This window comes from Meles meles, chromosome 8 (assembly GCF_922984935.1).
Source record: "Meles meles chromosome 8, mMelMel3.1 paternal haplotype, whole genome shotgun sequence".
NCBI classification, from domain to species: domain Eukaryota; kingdom Metazoa; phylum Chordata; class Mammalia; order Carnivora; family Mustelidae; genus Meles; species Meles meles.
This window is the reverse complement of record NC_060073.1, coordinates 118,488,498-118,509,016: the sequence shown is the minus strand read 5'-3', so window position 1 is coordinate 118,509,016 and position 20,519 is coordinate 118,488,498. Positions and strand designations below refer to the sequence as shown.

At 45.2% G+C, this 20,519-nt stretch overlaps 1 protein-coding gene across 5 annotated transcripts in view; it reads left to right on the top strand.

Annotated features, from left to right (window-relative positions):
- DYNC2H1 (dynein cytoplasmic 2 heavy chain 1) overlaps positions 1-20,519 on the top strand; it is a 269,900-nt gene that overhangs the window by 177,373 nt on the left and 72,008 nt on the right. For 4 of the 5 annotated variants that reach the window (XM_046014703.1, XM_046014702.1, XM_046014701.1 and 1 more), the window contains one exon: positions 4,971-5,087. In XM_046014703.1, coding sequence (XP_045870659.1) covers positions 4,971-5,087 — 117 coding nt within the window. Of the gene's footprint in view, positions 1-4,970; positions 5,088-6,079; positions 6,249-20,519 lie in introns of those variants that run through there. The other variant, XM_046014705.1, reaches the window with a different exon arrangement.

Sequence of the window (20,519 nt, the reverse complement as noted above, 5' to 3'; positions counted from 1 at the left end):
ATCTCACAGAGATGGCCTTGTCTGTGAGTGATGTAACACTCTTATTATTGAAAGACATGAGACATGGGGAAACTTTTGTTAACATAAAGATAAACTAGATGTTTTTCTATGTCCTCCTCTAATGCGTTAGCGCATTGCTTCCTTCCTGCAGTATGTGGGAAGAGGAACAGGGTTTGTTACACCGGGTGTGTGAGGGGACACAGCTCCAGACATGGTGCCTGGCCCAGGTAGGGATGAGAGTGTTGATGGACGTTTTAAGGGCTTCCAAGTAACTGCTGAAAAGGACATAATTCCTAAACTGAAGTTAAAAAATAATAATCTAATGAATTTTTAAAAGATTTTATTATTTTTTATTATTAGGACTTTATTTGAGAGAGAGCGCTGAGGGTGGAGAGGCGGGAGGGGGTGGGGAGAGAGAGAGAGAATCCCGAGCAGCCTCCACTCCCAGTACCGAGCCCGACAGGGGGCTGGATGCCATGATCGGGGCCGAAATCAAGAGTCGGATGCTTAACTGACTGAGGCCCCCAGGCGCCTCTCTTTTTGTTTCAAATATACACAAACAGAAAAATGTATAGCATGAATATAGTATATATGAAAATTTTATAAGTTTCTTCATGTTTTGAACTGAATTGTCTGAATTGAACTATTGTCTGAGAAAGTGATGTTTTAGCTTCTTTTTTTCCTTTCCAGTCTTTATTCACTTAACTGCCTTTTCTTGTTTTCTTGGGATAGCTAGATACTTGGGTGAAAAGTTGAATAAACATAGTGACAGTCAACATTCTTTTTTTTTTTTTTAAGATTTTATTTATTTGACAGAGATCACAAGTAGGCAGAGAGGCAGGGAGAGGGGGGAAGCAGGCTCCCTGCTGAGCAGAGAGCCCAATGCGGGGCTAGATCCCAGGACCCTGAGATCATGACCTGAGCTGAAAGCAGAGGCTTTAACCCACTGAGCCACCCAGGTGTCCTGACAGCCAACATTCTTATCTTACTCTGATTTTAAAGGGATTTTTAAAGACTTCTAATATTAGCTGATTTTTTTAGGTGCCATTTGTAAGGTTGCACTTGTCTGCTTGGGCTACTGTAACAAAACACAGATTCTTGCTGACTTACAGTGGGGTTTTAGCTCGATCAACCCACCATAAGTTGAAAATATTGTAAGTGGAAATGCATTTCATATACGTAATCTAGTAAACATCGTAGCTTACCTCGCCGACCTTAAACGTGCTCTCAAGACTTGGGTCAGTTTGGGCAAAATCATGGGATATGAGGCCTCGTTCATGATAAAGTGTGGAATGTGTCATGTGATTATTGACTGCTGTGCTGAAAGTGAAGCACAGAATGTTGTGAGCCCGTGGGTGGTTCACCCCCATGATGGCAGGCTGACGGGGAGCTCACCCCTGCTGCTCCCATCCTGAGGGAGCAGCGGGGCAAGGTCAGAGTCTGGCATGCCATTTCTCCGGAGCATGCACCACCAGCACAACCTCGCGGAGCTGAGACGCCTTAGGAAGGACTGTCGTGAGTGGGGGCATCCGTAGCACACGCGGGGAGGCTCAGACAACGCAGTGTATTTCTTCATCGTACTGGAGCCTGGGAGTCAGTATGCTCCGTTTCCGGTGCAGACTCTCCTTCCTGCTTTGTGGATGGCTGTCCCCTCACCGTGGGCTCACGTGGCTTCTCCTCTGTGCCCACGTGCAGAGAGACAGACCGAGAGCATGCAGAGCTCTCCCGTGTTTCTCCTTCCTTCCATCATCACCGGCGTGCTGGGGCCGGAGCTTCGACTGTGCGTTTCGGGGAGTGCAGACCGTCAGTCCACAGCAGGCGGCAAGAAAGTGGTCTCTTCTTGGTGATTTAATTAGTCTTTGCTCCGCAGAACACCAGCCCAAAACATTGTGACTTGAAACGGTAATATTTTATCTTTTTTTTTTTTTCTTTTTTCCTTATGATTCTGAGAGTTGGCTGGGTTCTTGCTCTTTATTTTCCTCTTCGGTTTCTCACGTGCGGCTGCCTTCATGAGGTGAGTCAACAGGGCTGGAGGTCTCGAGATGGCCTTTCTGCTGTCTGTGCGTGATGCTGGCTGTTGGCTGCGGTGACTTGGTTGTCGCTGACCTTGTCTTTCATCTTCCAGAAGCTCACTTGCTGTTCCAGGGTGCCAAGGCCAGAGCACGAGCTGTTCATTCTCTCAGTGTCCTTTATTTAATTTCTTTGACAGTCCATTTTCTCATTGGTAGATTGGAAGTGTTTGTTTTCAAAATCTATATTCCTTCTCATTCCAAAAAGGAGTACACCACAGGCAATGGAAAAATACAAGTGATTTGTTGGAGTAAAATCAGGAGTTGAGGAAATCAGCCAAAGAGAAAAGGATTCGGAAAGGAAAAGAAAACTAGGGAAATAGTTTACGCCGAAAGAAGACAAAACACAACAAAGTCCATGCTGTAAAGTTCTATAATGTCGGGGCGCCTGGGTGGCTCAGTGGGTTAGTCTGCTTTTAGCTCAGGTCATGATCTCAGGGTCCGGGGATCGAGTCCCATGTTGGGCTCCCTCTGCTGCTGCCCCTTCTCGTTCTCTCTCTCAACTAAGTAAAATCTTTAAAAATAAAGTTCTATGAAGTCAATATTGTTAGGTCAGAAATTCTTCTGTGTGCTTCACAATATCCAGAGGAAAATGCAGTTTGCTATAGGAGTTAGTGTCTTAAACACACTGCTCAGGAGAAGCTCAGGCATTCCTCAGATGGCCCTCACCTTCCGTGGAGGGAGGGCGGCTGTGGTGGGGGTGCTCGCACCTTCTGAGCTTCTGTGGACACCGCACGGCACGCGGCGGCCTCATGCGTGCTGTTCAGTACGTCCCTTCTGATACCATTTGAAAGGAGCACTATTGAATAAAGTAATTTTCAATTGTTTAAAATATGGATAATGGAAAGATACCTTTGTAAAAAGACGCACATGAAAGATTTTATAAGAACGAAAGATGGTCTGTCATTTCAAGTCATAGCTCTATCCTCATTGTAAAAATAAATTTATTAGATATTTGAACTCCTCTTTTCTTAAAGATTATACCATGATAGTGTTATTAAGAAAAGCACACCTCGCATATTATTTTTGCTGGACAGAAAACATGACCTTTTGGGGCTGGTAAATATTTTATTTTTTTTTTTTTAAAGATTTTAGTTATTTATTTGACAGAGAGAGATCACAAGTAGGCAGAGAGGCAGGCAGAGAGAGAGGGGGAAGCAGGCTCCCCGCTAAGCAGAGAGCCAGATATGGGGCTCGATCCCAGGACCCTGAGATCATGACCTGAGCTGAAGACAGAGGCTTAACCCACTGAGCCACCCAGGCGCCCCAAATATTTTATTCTTAAAATAGGTTTTTACATCATGTAAAAATTTTTTGAACCTTTTCCCTTTAGACATTCCTTTGCATTCTTATTTGTTTTCTGTCATGTTTGATAAATCTAAAACACAAATGAGTGATAGCAGATGTTACCAGAGTTAGAATAGCACTCCTTTGGACTACCAACTAGTGATGTTTTGTGGTGTGGCAAAGCTGATGAATTAGGTGCTGTTGTAAGGTTCAGCTAGAGCAAATGAAAGTAATTTATCAGAAAAACAAAGAAAATGAAACACTGAATCACTAGGAGTTTTTCACGATTGGAGAATCAATCAAAAGCTGTAGAAGTAACTTGAGTTTTACAGCGTGATTGTGGATGTTTAACAATCGAGTAGCGCATTCATTTTGAAAGATTTATGGCCCTTATTTTGTTACGAACTTGACTAATGTAAGGATCCTGCAAAATATGAAATATAGCCCAATCTGTTAAAAAAGGAAAAACAATTCACATCTTTCAAAAAAAAAAAAAACAGAAATTGAGTCAACTTGCTACAAAAGTTGGTGTTTAAAAGACTAGCTTAGGAAAGTACATGCCTGGTGTGGGTTTATTTTATGTCGACTAAGCGAGGACATTTCACATTTCGTTGAAACATTTGTGAAGGTGAGTCAGTGGTCCATGAGTCCATGGGTCCCTCATGGACTGAGACACGCACCCCAGTCTCTGCGGTCTAGCGCTGGGCTCCCCCTGTTCTCACCGCCTCCCTCTTGGCAGGTGACTGACAGGGGACTTCCTGGCGTGGAAGTCAGGAAGGACCGCCTGAGAGGACAGAAGCAAGGGAACGGGCTTGGGTGAGCTGGGTGATGAGGAAGCTGGTCACGAGGAAGTCACAGACGGGACATTCTGCGGAGGGAGGAGTCCGTGTGCACCTTCCCTGGTCCGCACCAGTCTGACCACACTCGTTCACTGGCGTCGAAGCGTAGAGGGAGCATTTACAGGACAACTAAAAATACAGAGCCTTAAGACTTAGATTTATGACATTTATGACAACAAATAATTACTTAGACCTGCTTTACTATTTTACGTGGTTTGGTGTGCTGTGTACTGTCTTTCCTACCATTTCCTCTTTCCAGAAAAACTGTCTTCAGTTGTTATTCAGCATTTGGAAGTTACAAAGTTTAAGTCAGTCAAACCGAAAAATAGCATTTGGAAGTTACAAAGTTTAAGTCAGTCAAACCGAAAAATAGCATTTGGAAGTTACAAAGTTTAAGTCAGTCAAACCGAAAAATAGCATTTGGAAGTTACAAAGTTTAAGTCAGTCAAACCGAAAAATATTTTGGGTTTCAGACACAAGGAAACAGGCACTAAGAGATTGTTAACAATACATAACTGGAGCTTTCTGACTAAAGAAGCCACTTTTCAAATAAGAGGCATTGTAATATGTAATTTTTATAGTGGTTTTTTTTACTTCTAAGTTCCCTTATTTTTTAATTGCTTAAGTAAATCAGTTAAATGCTAAGCCAATGGAAGATAATGGGATCGAAACACGTATATTTGGTCTTTGCTTTTATAAAATCAATGTAGCTATTTTGGGATCCTTACTGTTTCTCTCGGTTCATTTTTTGCTACTTCTTATTTTCTTCATTCAGGTCATTTCTCAGCTGAGGATCTTGGGCAGATCAGCAACAGCTGGTTGCAAATTTGATAGAGAAGTCTGGTCGAACGAGCTGTCCCCTGTCCTCAATCTCTGGAAGAAACTCAACCAGGTTAGTACCAGATATTAGTCCAATTTTTCCTTTTTTCCTCCCTTTTTTCCCCTCGTTTTATCCCCAGATTGTCCCTGTTTGTTAAGCTTTGCATTGGTCTTCCCTTACCATGTACTGGTTTCCTGGAAAGAGAGGACGGAACAGTGGACGTGGATGAGCCGAGGAGCGGGTTGTGACCGCTGTCAGTGTTGTTGCCCAGCGATGTGCTGGCCCATTGGCGCCTGCTGGACGTTCCTGTGTTCACTGCGTGCCTTCCCTCTCCTCTTTCTGTTACGTCAACCACTGCTCTTAAGAGTGGCATTTTTCAAAGGACTCAAGGTGCTGAGGAAGTGCTCTGGGCAGCGGGAGACTGGCGTGGCTTTGGTATTGCAGAGTAATCACGAAGTTGGTTATAGACTAGTTGCTCGCTCACCCGGCAAAGCCATTAGAGTATCGTGATTCCTGGTGAGGAGGGATTTATTCTCTGGGTTTAAAAAATAGGACTATGCAGTTCATCCATTTAGTAATACTGTAAAAATGCCTGTATATCAGATCTATCCTTGTAAAAGAAGGGAAGTCCAATGAAGGTAATTTCAGAACCTATGAAAAAGGTTAAAACCTTCTGAAAACTCAAAGGCCTCAAACCTTAACAGTATTGCAATTTTGAGTTATTAGAACAGTCTCAACACTTGGTGAATGTCGGGCGTCTCAGTGAGCACCGATCGCAGCCAACTGGAAGCACCACCTACCTTGACTGAGCTCATCACGCTGGTTGAGCCTGGCTCAGTCAGCGGGAGGGGCGATTAGCCTGGGGAAGCAGGACTTCGGCTGGCATCCCACGCCATGCTCCCTGCGGTGCCTGCCAGGAAGCTCTGTGTGCCCAGTCTTGCCAAGGACCCGGTCTCTCTGCCCTTCACCGTGAGGTTACTCTCCTTCCCTCCTCTGCGCGTCGCCCGGCCTATTTCCCTTTAAATTAAAACCAGATTTACACGCATCTTAACTTTCTCTTTTAGCAGGTCAGTGTCATCTCGGTGTATGGTACTGACCTCCTTGTCAGCCTTTGGCTCCTGCCAGTTTCCAGCTTGCTTTCCTTCTTCATACGTCAGTGGCTGTTTTGAATTTTCTGTTGACTTTGGGGACGTGCCGTCCTTAAGATGTGCAAACACTTCCGCATTCAAATGCGTGCACAGTATGTCATGTCGTGAGGTAGCTGTTTATTCTGAGATTCATAATGTAAAATTATTCTCAAAGACGTCACTTAGAGAATGAAATAAAATAATTGGAGTCATTTTCTGTTTATCCCTTACTGAATTGCAAAAGTATTGTAAAAGTAATTCCAATTATACATTTTGGAGACGTGATCCATGTGTCTGCTGGAGACTTCCTTCCTTCCCTCTCAAGTATAAGTGAATTCGTTTGACCCGTTTTCCAAGTTTGAGTAAGACTGAAGTCTACGCCATAGTTTTTCACCTTGCTGTCTCTCCATTTTCTTGGTCTCTGACTGAATTTGCGCTGGTCACGTTTTTATCTCACCTTCAGTCTGGCCATGAGGTACAACTTGTGTGTGTGTGTGTTGGCACAGGAAATCCAGCCCCATTGTCTTGTAGGCTGGGAAAGGAAAGGAATCTCTTCTGCTGTTGGACACTCTCAGCCGGGTCTGCTACAGAAGACGGGTTAACCAGACAAAAGCGCACAGACATACTGAGCCCAAGTTTTGTGCCCAGCGGGAGCCTTCCTACAGAGAAGAAGAGCTGGTTAGACGTGAGCATTTGTCTGCCAGTTTGATGAGGAGTGCGGAGTTGTGACCAAATAGGACAGAAGGGGTGGGGGCCATGGAGAGTGAGCTGGGGAACATTTCGCGAGTCTGTCATGTAAATATATACTTCAGGTGGCTCTTAAAGGTCTGATGTTGGCTCTGGACACCGTGCGGCATTTTCTGGAATATGCTGCTTGGTCTTCCCTCCTGAGCTGCCTCCCCCCGACCCTCCGCTGACATATCCTCTTCTGGGCTCTAGGCGCAGGCGGTTTAGCTGTCCGATGTGGGATTCACGTCCCGGCGCACTCCGCACGGCCCCGTCCTGCACGCGGCACTCAGTGTGTCCATGTGGACGCGGAGCACAGACTGCAGAGTGATGCTGAGACCACGTATTCTAGGCACCTTGGGAGGGGTCCGGCGGTTAAGCTCCACAAGCTCTTCAGATGAGGCGTTACCACGGAAGGCTCCGTGGGCGGAGGCATCCAGGGACCTGGCGGGAAGCAAAGCATCCCTGTCCTGGTGAGCCATCCGTCCTGAGCCACGTCTTCAGACCCATCGGCTCGCGGTCGCTTGGCGTCCACGGTTCCGCTGCGGACAGCCGGGGCTCGTGCTCAGGTTGCAGCTGGCAGCTGCGTCTCTCATTTGCCTGCACACTCTGAGTTGCCTTCCTGCCTCACAGACCTACCCCTGAGTGCAACAAAGTGCTGCCTTCCTAGCGTGGGCACATGTGGCCTCCTCTCGGACTGGCTGGCAGTGCCCGCACCAGCGTCTCTGTACCGCCGTGTGTCCCGTTTCTGCAGCAGGTGCTTGCTGGGGCTTTCTGTTGTCTGGCTGGGGGTGGGGGGCTGGCTGTGGGTTTGTAACATGCCAGGCTCTTGGTACCTGCTGTATCTGTTCTCGTGGTTCCCTTCGCACAGCTTCTCCTTGCTGTCTGCTCCATCGGAGGACTTTCTCTGTAGAAGCCTCACGAGTCTAGCCCAAGCACTGCCACACTCCAGCTCTGCAGATCTCCACATGCAAACACGGGTGACACAGACGGTGAACTGTCCTGCTGTCCTTAAACTCAAAAAGTATTTAACACGTGGGTTCACAGAAATGATGCATGTAAGAGAGGTTCGCTCTAGGTCTGTTTTCATCCTTAGTTCATTACACGAGCTCCTTTTTAGTCATCTCCGAACAGTTTCTGCTCTGTAATTTCATCATTCTTCCTTTATACAGGGAAACATAGGAATCAAAGAATTTTCTATTTGAAAAAGATTGTGATTTTCTTTCCCAAGATAAGACTCTCTGTTACCATCATGTTGTATTTTCATACAAGCTTGTTATGAGCGTGAGATGTTTGTCCTGGTATCTAGTGTCGCTATTGGGACACAACTGTTCTCCTTCCGGTTCACGAGTCAGTAATTGCAGTTTGTGGAAGTCCCCCCGGATGGAATCTTTGTCCTGCCGGCGCTGACTCCTTCTCCTCTGGGGGGCTTTGGGGGGAGACTGTGCAGACACTCTGAGAGGCGCCCAGCTGGGGGTGCTGCGAGGCTCCTTGTCTCCCCTCCCCCGCCCGCACCACTGCACTTGGTTCTGGACAGAGAGCCCCCGCTGTCCGCCGGCAGGACCCGGCTCATCCGTCAGCTAACACAGGATGACACGGGGGCTTCTGGAGCCCGACTGCCAGACTCAGATCCGAGCGCTCGTACTTACTAGCTGTGTAGCGTAGGGAAGCTACTCACCTTCTCTGTGTCTTTGTTCTCTTGTCTGGAAGACGGGGATAATGACAGTTATCAGCCTCCCAGGTGTCTCCGCAGGATTGAATGAGCTAATCCACGTAAGGCTTTCATAGCAGCGCCTACCGTGTGGGAGCACTCTCGCCGAGCAGTCCTCCTGCCGTTACTAAAGGTAACAGACGTCTCATGTGTGAACATCTCCTTCCAGAGAGGCGGACACATAACGTGTGTCTCTTTCCAGAGCGAGGTGCTTTTATTATTTGTGTAACTGGAGTTCATCCGGAATGTTTTCATGGAGCGCCTCGATCGTTTTAGTGCTTCCGAGCTTGGGACCACGTGACAGGCAGAGCCCACAGAGCTACACATGGGTTGTATATGTGCTGCCGAAGCAAGCACAAGCTACACATGGGTTGTAAGAGAGAGAGTTAAAAAACTAAACAGGTAGAAAACTTTCAAAGAAGAAATAACACCAATTCTCCTGAAGCTGTTCCAAAAAATTGAAGCAGAAGGAAAACTTCCAGACTCTTTTTATGAAGCCAGCATTACCCTGATCCCCAAACCAGGCAAAGACCCTACCAAAAAAGAGAATTTCAGACCAATATCACTGATGAATATGGATGCAAAGATTCTCAACAATATCCTAGCAAACAGGATCCAGCAGCACATTAAAAAGATTATCCACCATGACCAGGTGGGATTCATCCCTGGGTTACAAGGATGGTTCAACATTTGCAAATCAATCAGTGTGATAGAACAAATCAATAAGAGAAGAGAGAAGAACCACATGGTCCTCTCAATTGATGCAGAAAAAGCATTTGACAAAATGCAGCATCCGTTCCTGATGAAAATGCTTCAAAGTATAGGGATAGAGGGAACATTCCTGAACTTCATAAAATCTATCTATGAAAGACCCACAGCAAATATCATCCTCAATGGGAAAAAGCTTGCAGCCTTCCCGTTGAGATCAGGAACACGATGAGGATGCCCACTCTCACCACTCTTGTTCAACATAGTATTAAGTTCTAGGAACGGCAGTCAGACAACAAAGAGGAATAAAAGGTATCCAAATTGTCAAGGAAGAAGTCAAACTCTCTCTCTTCGCAGATGACATGATTCTTTATATGGAAAACCCCAAAGACTCCACCCCCAAACTACTAGAACTCATACAGCAATTCAGTAACGTGACAGGATACAAAGTCAATGTACAGAAATCAGTGGCTTTCTTATACACTAACAATGAAAATACAGAAAGGGGAAATTAGAGAATCGATTCCATTTACTATAGCACCAAGAACCATAAGATACCTGGGAATAAACCTAACCAAAGAGGTAAAGGACCTGTACTCGAAGAACTACAGAACACTCATGAAAGAAATTGAAGAAGACACAAAAAGATGGAAGACTGTTCCATGCTCTTGGATTAGAAGAATAAACGTTGTTAAAATGTCTATACTGCCTAGAGCAATCTATACTTTTAATGCCATTCTGATCAAAATTCCACCGATATTTTTCAAAGAGTTGGAGCAAATAATCCTAAAATTTGTATGGAATCAGAAGAGACCCCGAATTGCTAAGGAAATGTTGAAAAACAAAAACAAAACTGGCGGCATCACGTTACCCGATTTCAAGCTTTACTACAAAGCTGTGATCACCAAGACAGCGTGGTACTGGCATAAAAACAGACACATAGATCAGTGGAACAGGGTGGAGAGCCCAGATATGGACCCTCAACTCTATGGTCAAATAATCTTCGACAAAACAGGAAAAAATATTCAATGGAAAAAAGAGTCTCTTCAATCAATGGTGCTGGGAAAACTGGACAGCGATATGTAGAAGAATGAAACTCGACCATTCTCTTACACCGTACACAAAGATAAACTCGAAATGGATAAAAGACCTCAACGTGAGACAGGAATCTATCAGAATCCTAGAGGAGAACATAGGCAGTAACCTCTTCGATATCAGCCACAGCAACTTCTTTCAAGATATGTCTCCAAAGGCCAAGGAAACAAAAGCAAAAATGAACTTTTGGGACTTCATCAAGATCAAAAGCTTCTGCACAGCAAAGGAAACAGTCCACAAAACAAAAAGGCAACCCACGGAATGGGAGAAGATATTTGCAAATGACAGTACAGACAAAAGGTTGATATCCAGGATCTATAAAGAACTTCTCAAACTCAACACACACAAAACAGATAATCATATCAAAAAATGGGCAGAAGATATGAACAGACACTTCTCCAACGAAGACATACAAATGGCTATCAGACACATGAAAAAATGTTCATCATCACTAGCCATCAGGGAGATTCAAATTAAAACCACATTGAGATACCACCTGACACCAGTTAGAATGGCCAAAATTAGCAAGATAGGAAACAACGTGTGTTGGAGAGGATGTGGAGAAAGGGGAACCCTCTTACACTGTTGGTGGGAATGCAAGTTGGTGCAGCCACTTTGGAGAACAGTGTGGAGATTCCTGAAGAAATTAAAAATAGAGCTTCCCTATGACCCTGCAATTGCACTACTGGGTATTTACCCCAAAGATACAGATGGAGTGAAAAGAAGGGCCATCTGTACCCCAATGTTTATTGCAGCAATGGCTACGGTCGCCAAACTGTGGAAAGAACCAAGATGCCCTTCAGCGGATGAATGGATAAGGAAGATGTGGTCCATATACACAATGGAGTATTATGCCTCCATCAGAAAGGACGAATACCCAACTTTTGTATCAACATGGACGGGACTGGAGGAGATTGTGCTGAGCGAAATAAGTCAAGCAGAGAGAGTCAAGTATCGTATGGTCTCACTTATTTGTGGAGCATAACAAATAACATGGAGGACATGGGGAGATGGAGAGGAGAGGGAGTTAAGGGAAATTGGAAGGGGAGATGAACCATGAGAGACTAGGGACTCTGAAAAACAACCTGAGGGTTTTGAAGGGGTGGGGGGGCGGGAGGTTGAGGAACAAGGTGGTGGGTAATAGCGAGGGCACGTACTGCATGGAGCACTGGGTGTGATGCCAAAACATTGAACACTGTTATGCTGCAAATAAACAAATAAAAAAAAAAAAAGAAAAGAAAAAAAAATCTAAACAGGTAGAAAGGTGAGTAAGCGAAAGGAAGATATCACAGGTTGGTGTAAATGCTGTGTAAGCAGAACACAGGTGCTATTCTGAAGAAGATGAGCAAAGTCCTATTTCGGAGTGGGCAGTGGGGTCCATCCTGGTCCAGGAGTGAAAGTGAATCTGAGAAGGGAGATACGAGAAGGCTCGAGCCAGAGGGAGTTGCAAGGGAAGAAGAACTTTCTAAGCAGCGAGACGGCGTGAACACAACGTCCAAGCAGAGGACAAGCACAGTCCCTGAACCCGAAAGGAAGTCCGTGTGACCGGGGCACAGAGACAACCGGGTCACGTGGAAGGAGCTGGCACTGAGTGTTGATGCCCGAGGTGCAGGGAGGACTGTGATTTAGGCCAAATGCAGTGAGACCCACGGAGAGAGCATCGAGCAAGAGGGTAGCTCTGTGCTCCTGACAATTTTAGACACTCCCTGACGGTTGTGTAGAAGTGAGTTTGGAGTGGGGTTTGAGAGGAAGGAGGGGAACAACCAGGGGCTCTCGTCAGGGCAGGCTCGGGTTGTGGTGGCGCCGTCAGATTGGATCCTGGAAGCACTGCGGAAGGAGACTCCCCTGGATCTGCGTGTTGGTTTTTGGAGAGGGACTGGGTGGATGTGATGTCACTTACTGTGCCTGGGAACGGGGCGGGGGCGGGGGGGAGAAGCTCAGGGGCTGCCGGGGTAGGGGTGGAGTGGCCGAGCGTTCCCATGGAGAGTTCCCATGCGGACACTGAGGAGAAAGTTGGCTGCACAGTGGGCACCTTAAAAAGGTTGCTAGGACTTGGGGTATAGATTTGGGACTTCCTAGCATCTAGGGAACATTTAAGTGATTACAGAGCATTACATCTTCTGGGGAGAGAGGAAGGAAGAAGACTTATGAGTGGGTCCCGAGGAGTCCAGCACAGAGAGTTAGAGGCAGGAAAGGCATGGCCAAGCTTTCCTTGAGGAAACACAGCAAAATCCCAAAGCAGGCAGCAGCGCAGAAGGCTGAAGCATCACAGACGCCTTGAGGAGGGCGTCTTCCGTTAGGAATGGCATTGTTGACTGTGCCAGATTGCTGGTGCGAGGTATAGAAACTGAGTACGGAGTTGGCCCCTGGATTTTCAGATTACAAGTTGTTGGTGACCTTGGCCTTGACAGGAGGTGTTGAGGCAGAGCTGGGAGACCAGAGTTTATGTGTGAAGGCTGACTGCCTTGGCCTGTGGAACAAGAAGGGAGGCAGCGTGGAGATGCAGTTCTTTCCAGAATGTGCTAGCCAGGAGGGAAAAGGAGGAAGGTGGTTCTTTCCAGAATGTGCTAGCCAGGAGAGAGAAGGAGGAAGGCGGTTCTGGAAGAGCATTCGAGCCTCACAAGATTCTCGTGCCTGTGTGCAGGGTTTTCAGCGGGTGATCAGCCTACTGAGGTTCAGAATGCATGTTCTCTTTCTCTTCTGCGCACGGCATCCCACTTTCACGTTAGAGCACAGAGCCTCTGCTGTTCTACCCCTCCCCACTGTGCCTTCCCAGACAGGACTATCCCCTGCTGGGGAGCCTGATGCGGAGGGGGAAGGACACTCCTATTGGCCACAGCAGTTGGCGTGGGGGTCAGTATGCCATCCGCAGGTGCTGGGCCGGGAACAGTGTTCTTCACTTCAGGGACGGTGTGTAGGTCAGACTCCTGCCGGAAGCCCCCACTGCCTGCCCTCCTATGGCCCAGGGCTGGCGTGACTGCTGACTTGCAACAAAGGAATCACTGATATCCCTCTCTGTTTTTTTGTTTTTTTTTTTTTTTTTTACTTTTTATTTATTTATTTTTTCAACCTAACAGTATTTATTGTTTTTGCACCACACCCAGTGCTCCATGCAATACGTGCCCTCCCTATTACCCACCACCTGATTCCCCCAACCTCCCACCCCTCACCAATGCAAGTTGGTGCTGCCACTTTGGAGAACAGTGTGGAGATTCCTCAAGAAATTAAAAATAGAGCTTCCCTATGACCCTGCAATTGCACTACTGGGTATTTACCCCAAAGATACAGATGGAGTGAAAAGAAGAGCCATCTGTACCCCAATGTTCATAGCAACAATGGCCACGGCCGCCAAACTGTGGAAGGAACCAAGATGCCCTTCAACGGACGAATGGATAAGGAAGATGTGGTCCATATACACAATGGAGTATTATGCCTCCATCAGAAAGGATGAATACCCAACTTTTGTAGCAACATGGACGGGACTGGAAGATATTATGCTGAGTGAAATAAGTCAAGCAGAGAGAGTCAAGTATCATATGGTCTCACTTATTTGTGGAGCATAACAAAGAACATGGAGGACATGGGGAGATGGAGAGGAGAGGGATTTCAGGGAAACTGGAAGGGAAGGTGAACCGTGAGTGACTGTGGACTCCCTCTCTGTTTTTAACCATGATTTGTAGAACCTTTTAGGTTCATGAGCTGAAGGTATGTGTGGACCTTTCACAGCTGAGTGTAATTAGTAAGAGGAGGTTACTGGACATTCCAAAATATCTTACGTGAAATCCAGGTCTTTTTTTTTTTTTTTTTTAGATTTTTATTTATTTATTTGACAGACAGAGATCACAAGTAGGCAGAGAGGCCGGCAGAGAGAGGAGGAAGCAGGCTCCCCGCTGAGCCTAATGTGGGGCTCAATCCCAGGACCCTGGGATCGTGACCTGAGCTGAAGGCAGAGGCTTAACCCACTGAGCCACCCAGGTGCCCCAAAACCCAGAAGTTTTAACTTTTTATTCATGCGAAGTGGAACAAGTTAGGAGCTCACAAGAGTGTAAGTATTATACTCAGACAGAGACCACAAATATGTTTGTTGATCCAAACTGAATCTAGAAAAAGGTGTGAATTTAGCTCATTATTGAGATCTGGGCTTGGGTTTCCAGTCTTCACTTCTAATACAGCTGAAGGAGGAGGTTTGTGGCAAACTAAATGCATTTAGTGCCGCAGTCACTTACTGTACAGGGAGATTTTATTCTCTCTCTCCTGCGGAAGATTTGATTTTACAAAAAATTGCATTCTATAAGTTTTAAAACGTGTATTATATTTAGATTTAAGCTTTTTAGCTATGTTCACATTGATTGAAAGTAAACAAAGAAGGAAGTAGTGCTCATGCACTTTGGGCTAATTTGCCACTTTTATGAATCATAAACTGGTTTTAACTTAATCTTTAAAGGAAACTGTGTGGAGCAAACTTCTTCAGTTTTGTAATGCAAACTCGAGTGCCTGGCAATGTAACAGAGTCGCTGGCCAGCACTCACGTCTTAGGAGAGAGGAGTGTTTGTAATTTTGTAGGCACGAAGCATGTTTGAAGTTGTGTTTGTGTGAAATGTCATTCATGGCAGTGGGGACAACGGGGCAGAGTGTTCTGAGCTGGTGTCAGGTGGGTGAGGCAAGTGAAACAGTCCTCAGTGTCTTTGTGGGTTCAATATAAGGGTCACTTTCCAGGATCAGTGTGCTCCCTCAGACATTTGGAATGGTGATTTCAGTTCTTAGGAATTCAGGTGTGAGAGACAGAGCGAGAGAGAGCGAGTGCTTGCTCCAAGACTAAAAACAGACCCCATCGTCTGTTGCTTTGGGTAGTGTGGACATTTTAACAATATTGGTTCTCCTAGTCCATGAGCACAGAATGTATTGCCTTTGTGTGTGTCATCTTTGGTTTCTTTCATCCGTGTTTTATCAAGTGTTCAGAGCACAGATCCAGAGCTGCTTGGCCTCGTTCGTTCGCAGATATCTTACTGTTCTGAGTGCCACTGCAGCTTTGAAGTGAAATGAATTCATTTATCACTTTTATTGTTTTGATGGAATCCTTCAGGTTTTCTATATAGAATATCATGTCTTCTGCAGAAAGCCCAAGTTTACGTCTTCCTCACCAAGTTGGATGCCTTTTCTTCTTGCTGTTGTCTGATTGCTGAGGCTAGGACTTCCAGTACTAGGTTGAATAACAATGGTGAGAGTAGACGTCCTTGTCTTATCCTTGAACTTAGCAGAAAAGCTCTTAAGTTTTTCACCATTGAGTATGATGTTAGCTGTACATCTAAAAAAATATTTTTGTTTGAGCGAGGGAGAGCATGAGCAGGGGGAGGGAGGGGGAGAGGAGGGGCAGAGGGAGAACGTCAAGCAGACTCCCCACTGAGCATGGAACCCAATACGGGGCTCAGTCCCCAACCCTGAGGTCATGACCTGAGCCGAAATCAAGAGTCAGACGCTTAACCAACTGAGCCACCCAGGTGCCCCAGCTGCGATTTTTTTTTTTTTTCTGTAAGGTCTTCATTATGTTGAGGTGTTTCCCTCTAAACCTACTTTGTTGAGGGTTTTTATCAGGCATGGATGTTGTACTTTGTCCAATGCTTTTTCTGCGTCCGTTGAAATAATCATACAGTTTTTACCCTTTGTCTTCTTGCTGTGATGGGTCATTGATCTATTGTTTTTTAGTTTCTATATCATTTATGTCTGCTCTAATCTTTGTATTTTCTTCTTTCTGTTGGTTTTGGGATTGTTTGTTCTCCCGTAACTAGCTCCTTTAGGTGTAAGGGTATTCTTTGTCTTCTTACTGTCATTCCTCTTCTTGCTTGTTTGTAACTGATTGTGTTCTTCCTCTAAGAATGTTCTGTCTCTGATTTCTTAAACTTTACCATAGTATATTCAGGCGTGGATTTCTTTTGTATCTCTTCTGCTTGGTGCTCCGACCGCTTGCAGTCCCAGATGCCGGCCTTTCCGCTTCACCATGTCACCGCGTCTCCCACCCCGCCGGGCCACGTGCTGTGCCATACCAGACACCGTGCTGCCCGGAGCGGTCGCTCATACTGCTGTTTTTAGCCGGAAGCGGTGACACGGTGGAAGGTGATCCATTCAGGGCAGTGGGCAAAGTTAGCGGCCTAGAATTCTCGCCGGCCTGGCCTGGCCCTGGCAGCCTGCCCTCTCTCGCTGCCCGCGGGCACGGCCCCCCGTTGACAGGCGTCTCCCGGACAGGCCCTGTGCTTGCCGTGCCGTCTTCGGCTTAAGTGGGAGACAGTCTGCTGTTCTGTCCAGAAGCAAGCATAACTTCTGAAACTTCATCTAACTTACATTTGTAAGAAAAATGTAGATTACTTACGAATCAGCATTGTGTGAAATCCACACTGACCACAGTACTATGTCACATACCATGCACTTCATTCTGTTGTGATGTTTTGTGTTTTGTCTCTTCCATTTCCTTCCTGAAGCCATTGCCGTGACTTAGCCTTCTGTTCTTTCATGTGGACTGTAGCAGAAAACTCCAGATCTGACTCTCCTTCTTGTATATACTCCTCAAATCCTATTTCCTGTCATTATCCCATTAATTTTCTTAAAGAAAAAAAAATCTTTGACCAGATGGCTCCATATCCAACCTTACGTTGAAGTGACTTCCATAGTAAAGCAGATCTGAGTGTTGCACGAACAAACACGGAAGTGCAGATTTGTCTGTGAGGACTTGCCAAGTGCTGTTTCCATCTCCTTGGGTCTGCCTACTACGCTAGCAACCAATAATGACCACATAAAGTCCCTTTCAGCATCTTTCAAACGCAGTCTCTCTTGTTACGCAGTTCCTTCTCTATGTTTCTAGAGTACTAATTTATAACTTGTGTAACAATTCCCATAAAATAGGCAAATTAAGATATGGCCCTTAAGAATAGGCTTATTTTGGAGGAGTTTTAAAATTTATGCATGTAAATGTTTCAAATGTAACAACACCACATTCTTTTTTTTAGAGTTTTTCATCATTTCTATCAGGTTATGGTTAATTACTGGCTAAACTTGAAGATTATATCTAAGCAATAATAATTTTATGAAAAGTAATTATTAGGTAGCCATCCAGGTCCTAATCTTTCCCCCATTAAATGGCTAGAGGACATTAGCTGAATCACTTCTGAACTTTTTCTTAGCTTTTTTTTGTGTGTGTAAAAAAGAAACACTAACCTCTTCTGTGCATTCATGTATTCGTTTACTTCATCAGGCATCTGTTGATGTTCCTGTTACATGCGCAGGGCTATGATTCACTAAGACTTGATAATAATTCTAAAAAAATACAGGTATTATAATGTTTTGGGGAAACCAGGTGAAGGAATGCTTGATTCTGCTGAGAGGAAGCCTGGGAAGTTTACATGATGAGTAGGAAATGCCCTAGATTAAAAAAAAAAAAGGCGTGGTGTTGCAGAGAGTTGGAAGAGTTGGCCATGTTTGTGACTCTAGCCTGCCAGGGATGAAGGAGGCTCAGACGGAATGGCGAGCTATCAGATCACAGCTCGTCCGCAGCACATGGGTGGAGTGCTTACACTTCATCTGCTAGGCAGTGTGACAGTGTGAACATATGGTACGAGAAGTGTCCAAGATATTCCCCAGGTAGTGCTGGTCCTCACAGGACTCTTGTCTGGATCTAATAAAAAGTAAATGTGGACATGATTTGAGAAACATGAACCCTTCATGGATTAAACATTTTTTTTTGTTCTTAGTTCTTTAAAGATTTGTGGATTTTTAAAAGCTTAGTATAGTGGCCCCTGGGTGGCTCAGTAGATTAAGCATCTGACTCTTGATTTCATTGAAGGTCATGATCTTGGGGTCATGAGATCTAGTCCCGCGTCCCACACCCAGCATGGAGCCTGTCCAAGATTCTCTCTCTCTTCCTCTGCTCTTCCTCATCCCTTAAATGCACGCGTACATGTACAAATGCTTCGTATAACAAGCCCTAGTGATATTGAGAACATAGCTGTATTTAAGATCTTTTATTAATTTAGTGTTCATGCGAGCTGATTCTCTACATTTTGGTGACTATATTGGTGATTATATCTATTTCAGGAAAAAGATACATATAAATATGTAACTATAACTTTTAGCATTACTCTCTTATTAATTTATGTTTTATCATTTTTAACTAGTTCAGATACTTAATTTACTAACATCTCTCATTTTTATGACATTTTTCTGGGGATTTCTATCGAAAAATAGTAATTTGAAAACCAGTAATTTGATAAGCAAAACACTGAAAAGTATAACAGATAAAAACTTAGTCTCATTTAATATTCTGCATGTTTGAATTCAAAAGGTCAATTCATACTTTAAAATTTTTATTACACTCCAGCTACCACTCATCAATTTTTAATACCTTTTTGATGGTGATAACTGATGAGAATTACTGACATTCTACCAATTACATCTCCTTTATATGGTGTGAGAATTCCCATTAATTCTCACTAAAATTACCCATGTGGTAAGAGGTGTGTATAAAGGCATCTCTTCAGGCTGATAGAGTTGTTGAGGGAAACTAAGTGACGGACTTTTTTCTGAGCGATAACTGAACCTGTTGATCTGCAGCTAGGATTTCTTTGTTCATACTGGTAAGTAGATTGTGTCTTCAAGTTAAACTTGTGGATTCAGTAGCCCAATTTTATTTATTTATTTTATTTTTTAAAATATTTTATTTATTTGACAGAGAGAAACCACAACTAGGCAGAGAGGCAGGCAGAGAGAGAGGAGGAAGCAGGCTCCCTGCAGAGCAGAAAGCCCCATGTGGGGCTCGATCCCAGGACCCTGAGATCATGACCTGAGCCGAAGGCAGAGGCTTAACCCACTGAGCCACCCAGATGCTCTGTACTTTCTTATATTCTTAAACTAAAAATATCTTCTAAATTATTTTTTCTCAGACTGTTATTCAGTTTGCTTCCCTTTTAATTACGGGGAAATCATAAAAATATGATTAGTATGTCCTGGTTTTAGAAGATTTAAGGTAGGGAACATATCTATACTACATACCTTTGTTGTCTGAAAGCATTTCTCAGTTGTACTTAGAGCTGTTTTGTTTGTTTTGTGTGTTTTTTGTTTTTGTGTTTTTGCTTTCCGAAACATCTAAAACTGAGCATGTTTAATCTCGTGATTCAGTGAGTCTCAGGTGAAAGATTTCTCTTGGAGTTTAGTTCTAGGTAAAGCTTTATACACCACCTCTCTCCTACCCACCCAGACAGGTCTCGCTCCTTTCAGTCACAACACGTATGTAGTTCACACTAACCTTCTGCCTGTGGCATTCCAGTCAGCGAAGTCGAAAGAACCCGAGGTGTTTCAACAGATGATCTCACCCAGGGAATTGGTTATATAAGTCTTGCAGGGTCTTATGGCGGAAGATGCCGACAGGAAGAACTGGACTCAGGAAGCGCCTCCCTTCCCTGGAGCCAGGGGTCAGAAGGAAGCAGCTGAGCCGGTCAGCACCTGGAGCCGTGGACAGCGCCCGCCCTGGGCCCTCTGACCCTGCAGAGCCTGCCTCCTGGGGCGCGGTCCCTCTGTGAGTCCCTCTGCGAGTCCCTCTGCGGAGCTGTGGGCTCTTCCCAGGCTGGAGCCACCACTGCCCTGCTGCTGGGAGCACCCGGAGAAGCTGAGCAGGAAGGGTTGGGGCCCTTTTCCCCCAGCAGCCTTGCTGTTCCCCTCCGGACATTCCCCGAGGCACAGCCTCAGCATCCCAAAGCTGCACAGAGAGGATGGGAAAGTGGGTTGACTGGGGCTTAGGGACAGTGTCTCCTCGCCAGAAACAGGCTCTGCCTCTCCTTGGTTCTTCTTCCTCTTGTTCTGCTTCTCGATTCGGGGTTTGCTTCAGTGGTTCCCCTCTTCTGACTCCGCGTTAACACTGAAGGCCCCATTGCTGTTCTAACCGTTATCCCTCCAGTTCTTTCATTGGTGGTTTCAGTATTGCTCAGTTTTAAGTATTTTCTAAATTCCATTATGAGTTCCTTTTCTATCCCGCACTCTTACTGATGATTTACTCTCCTGGCCACCTTTTAGTTGCAGATTTCTGCTATACCTGTTCTGTGGTCTTACGACATGTTTTGTGGTCATCCTTTGAAACTTGAGATGAGCTGTGTGGCC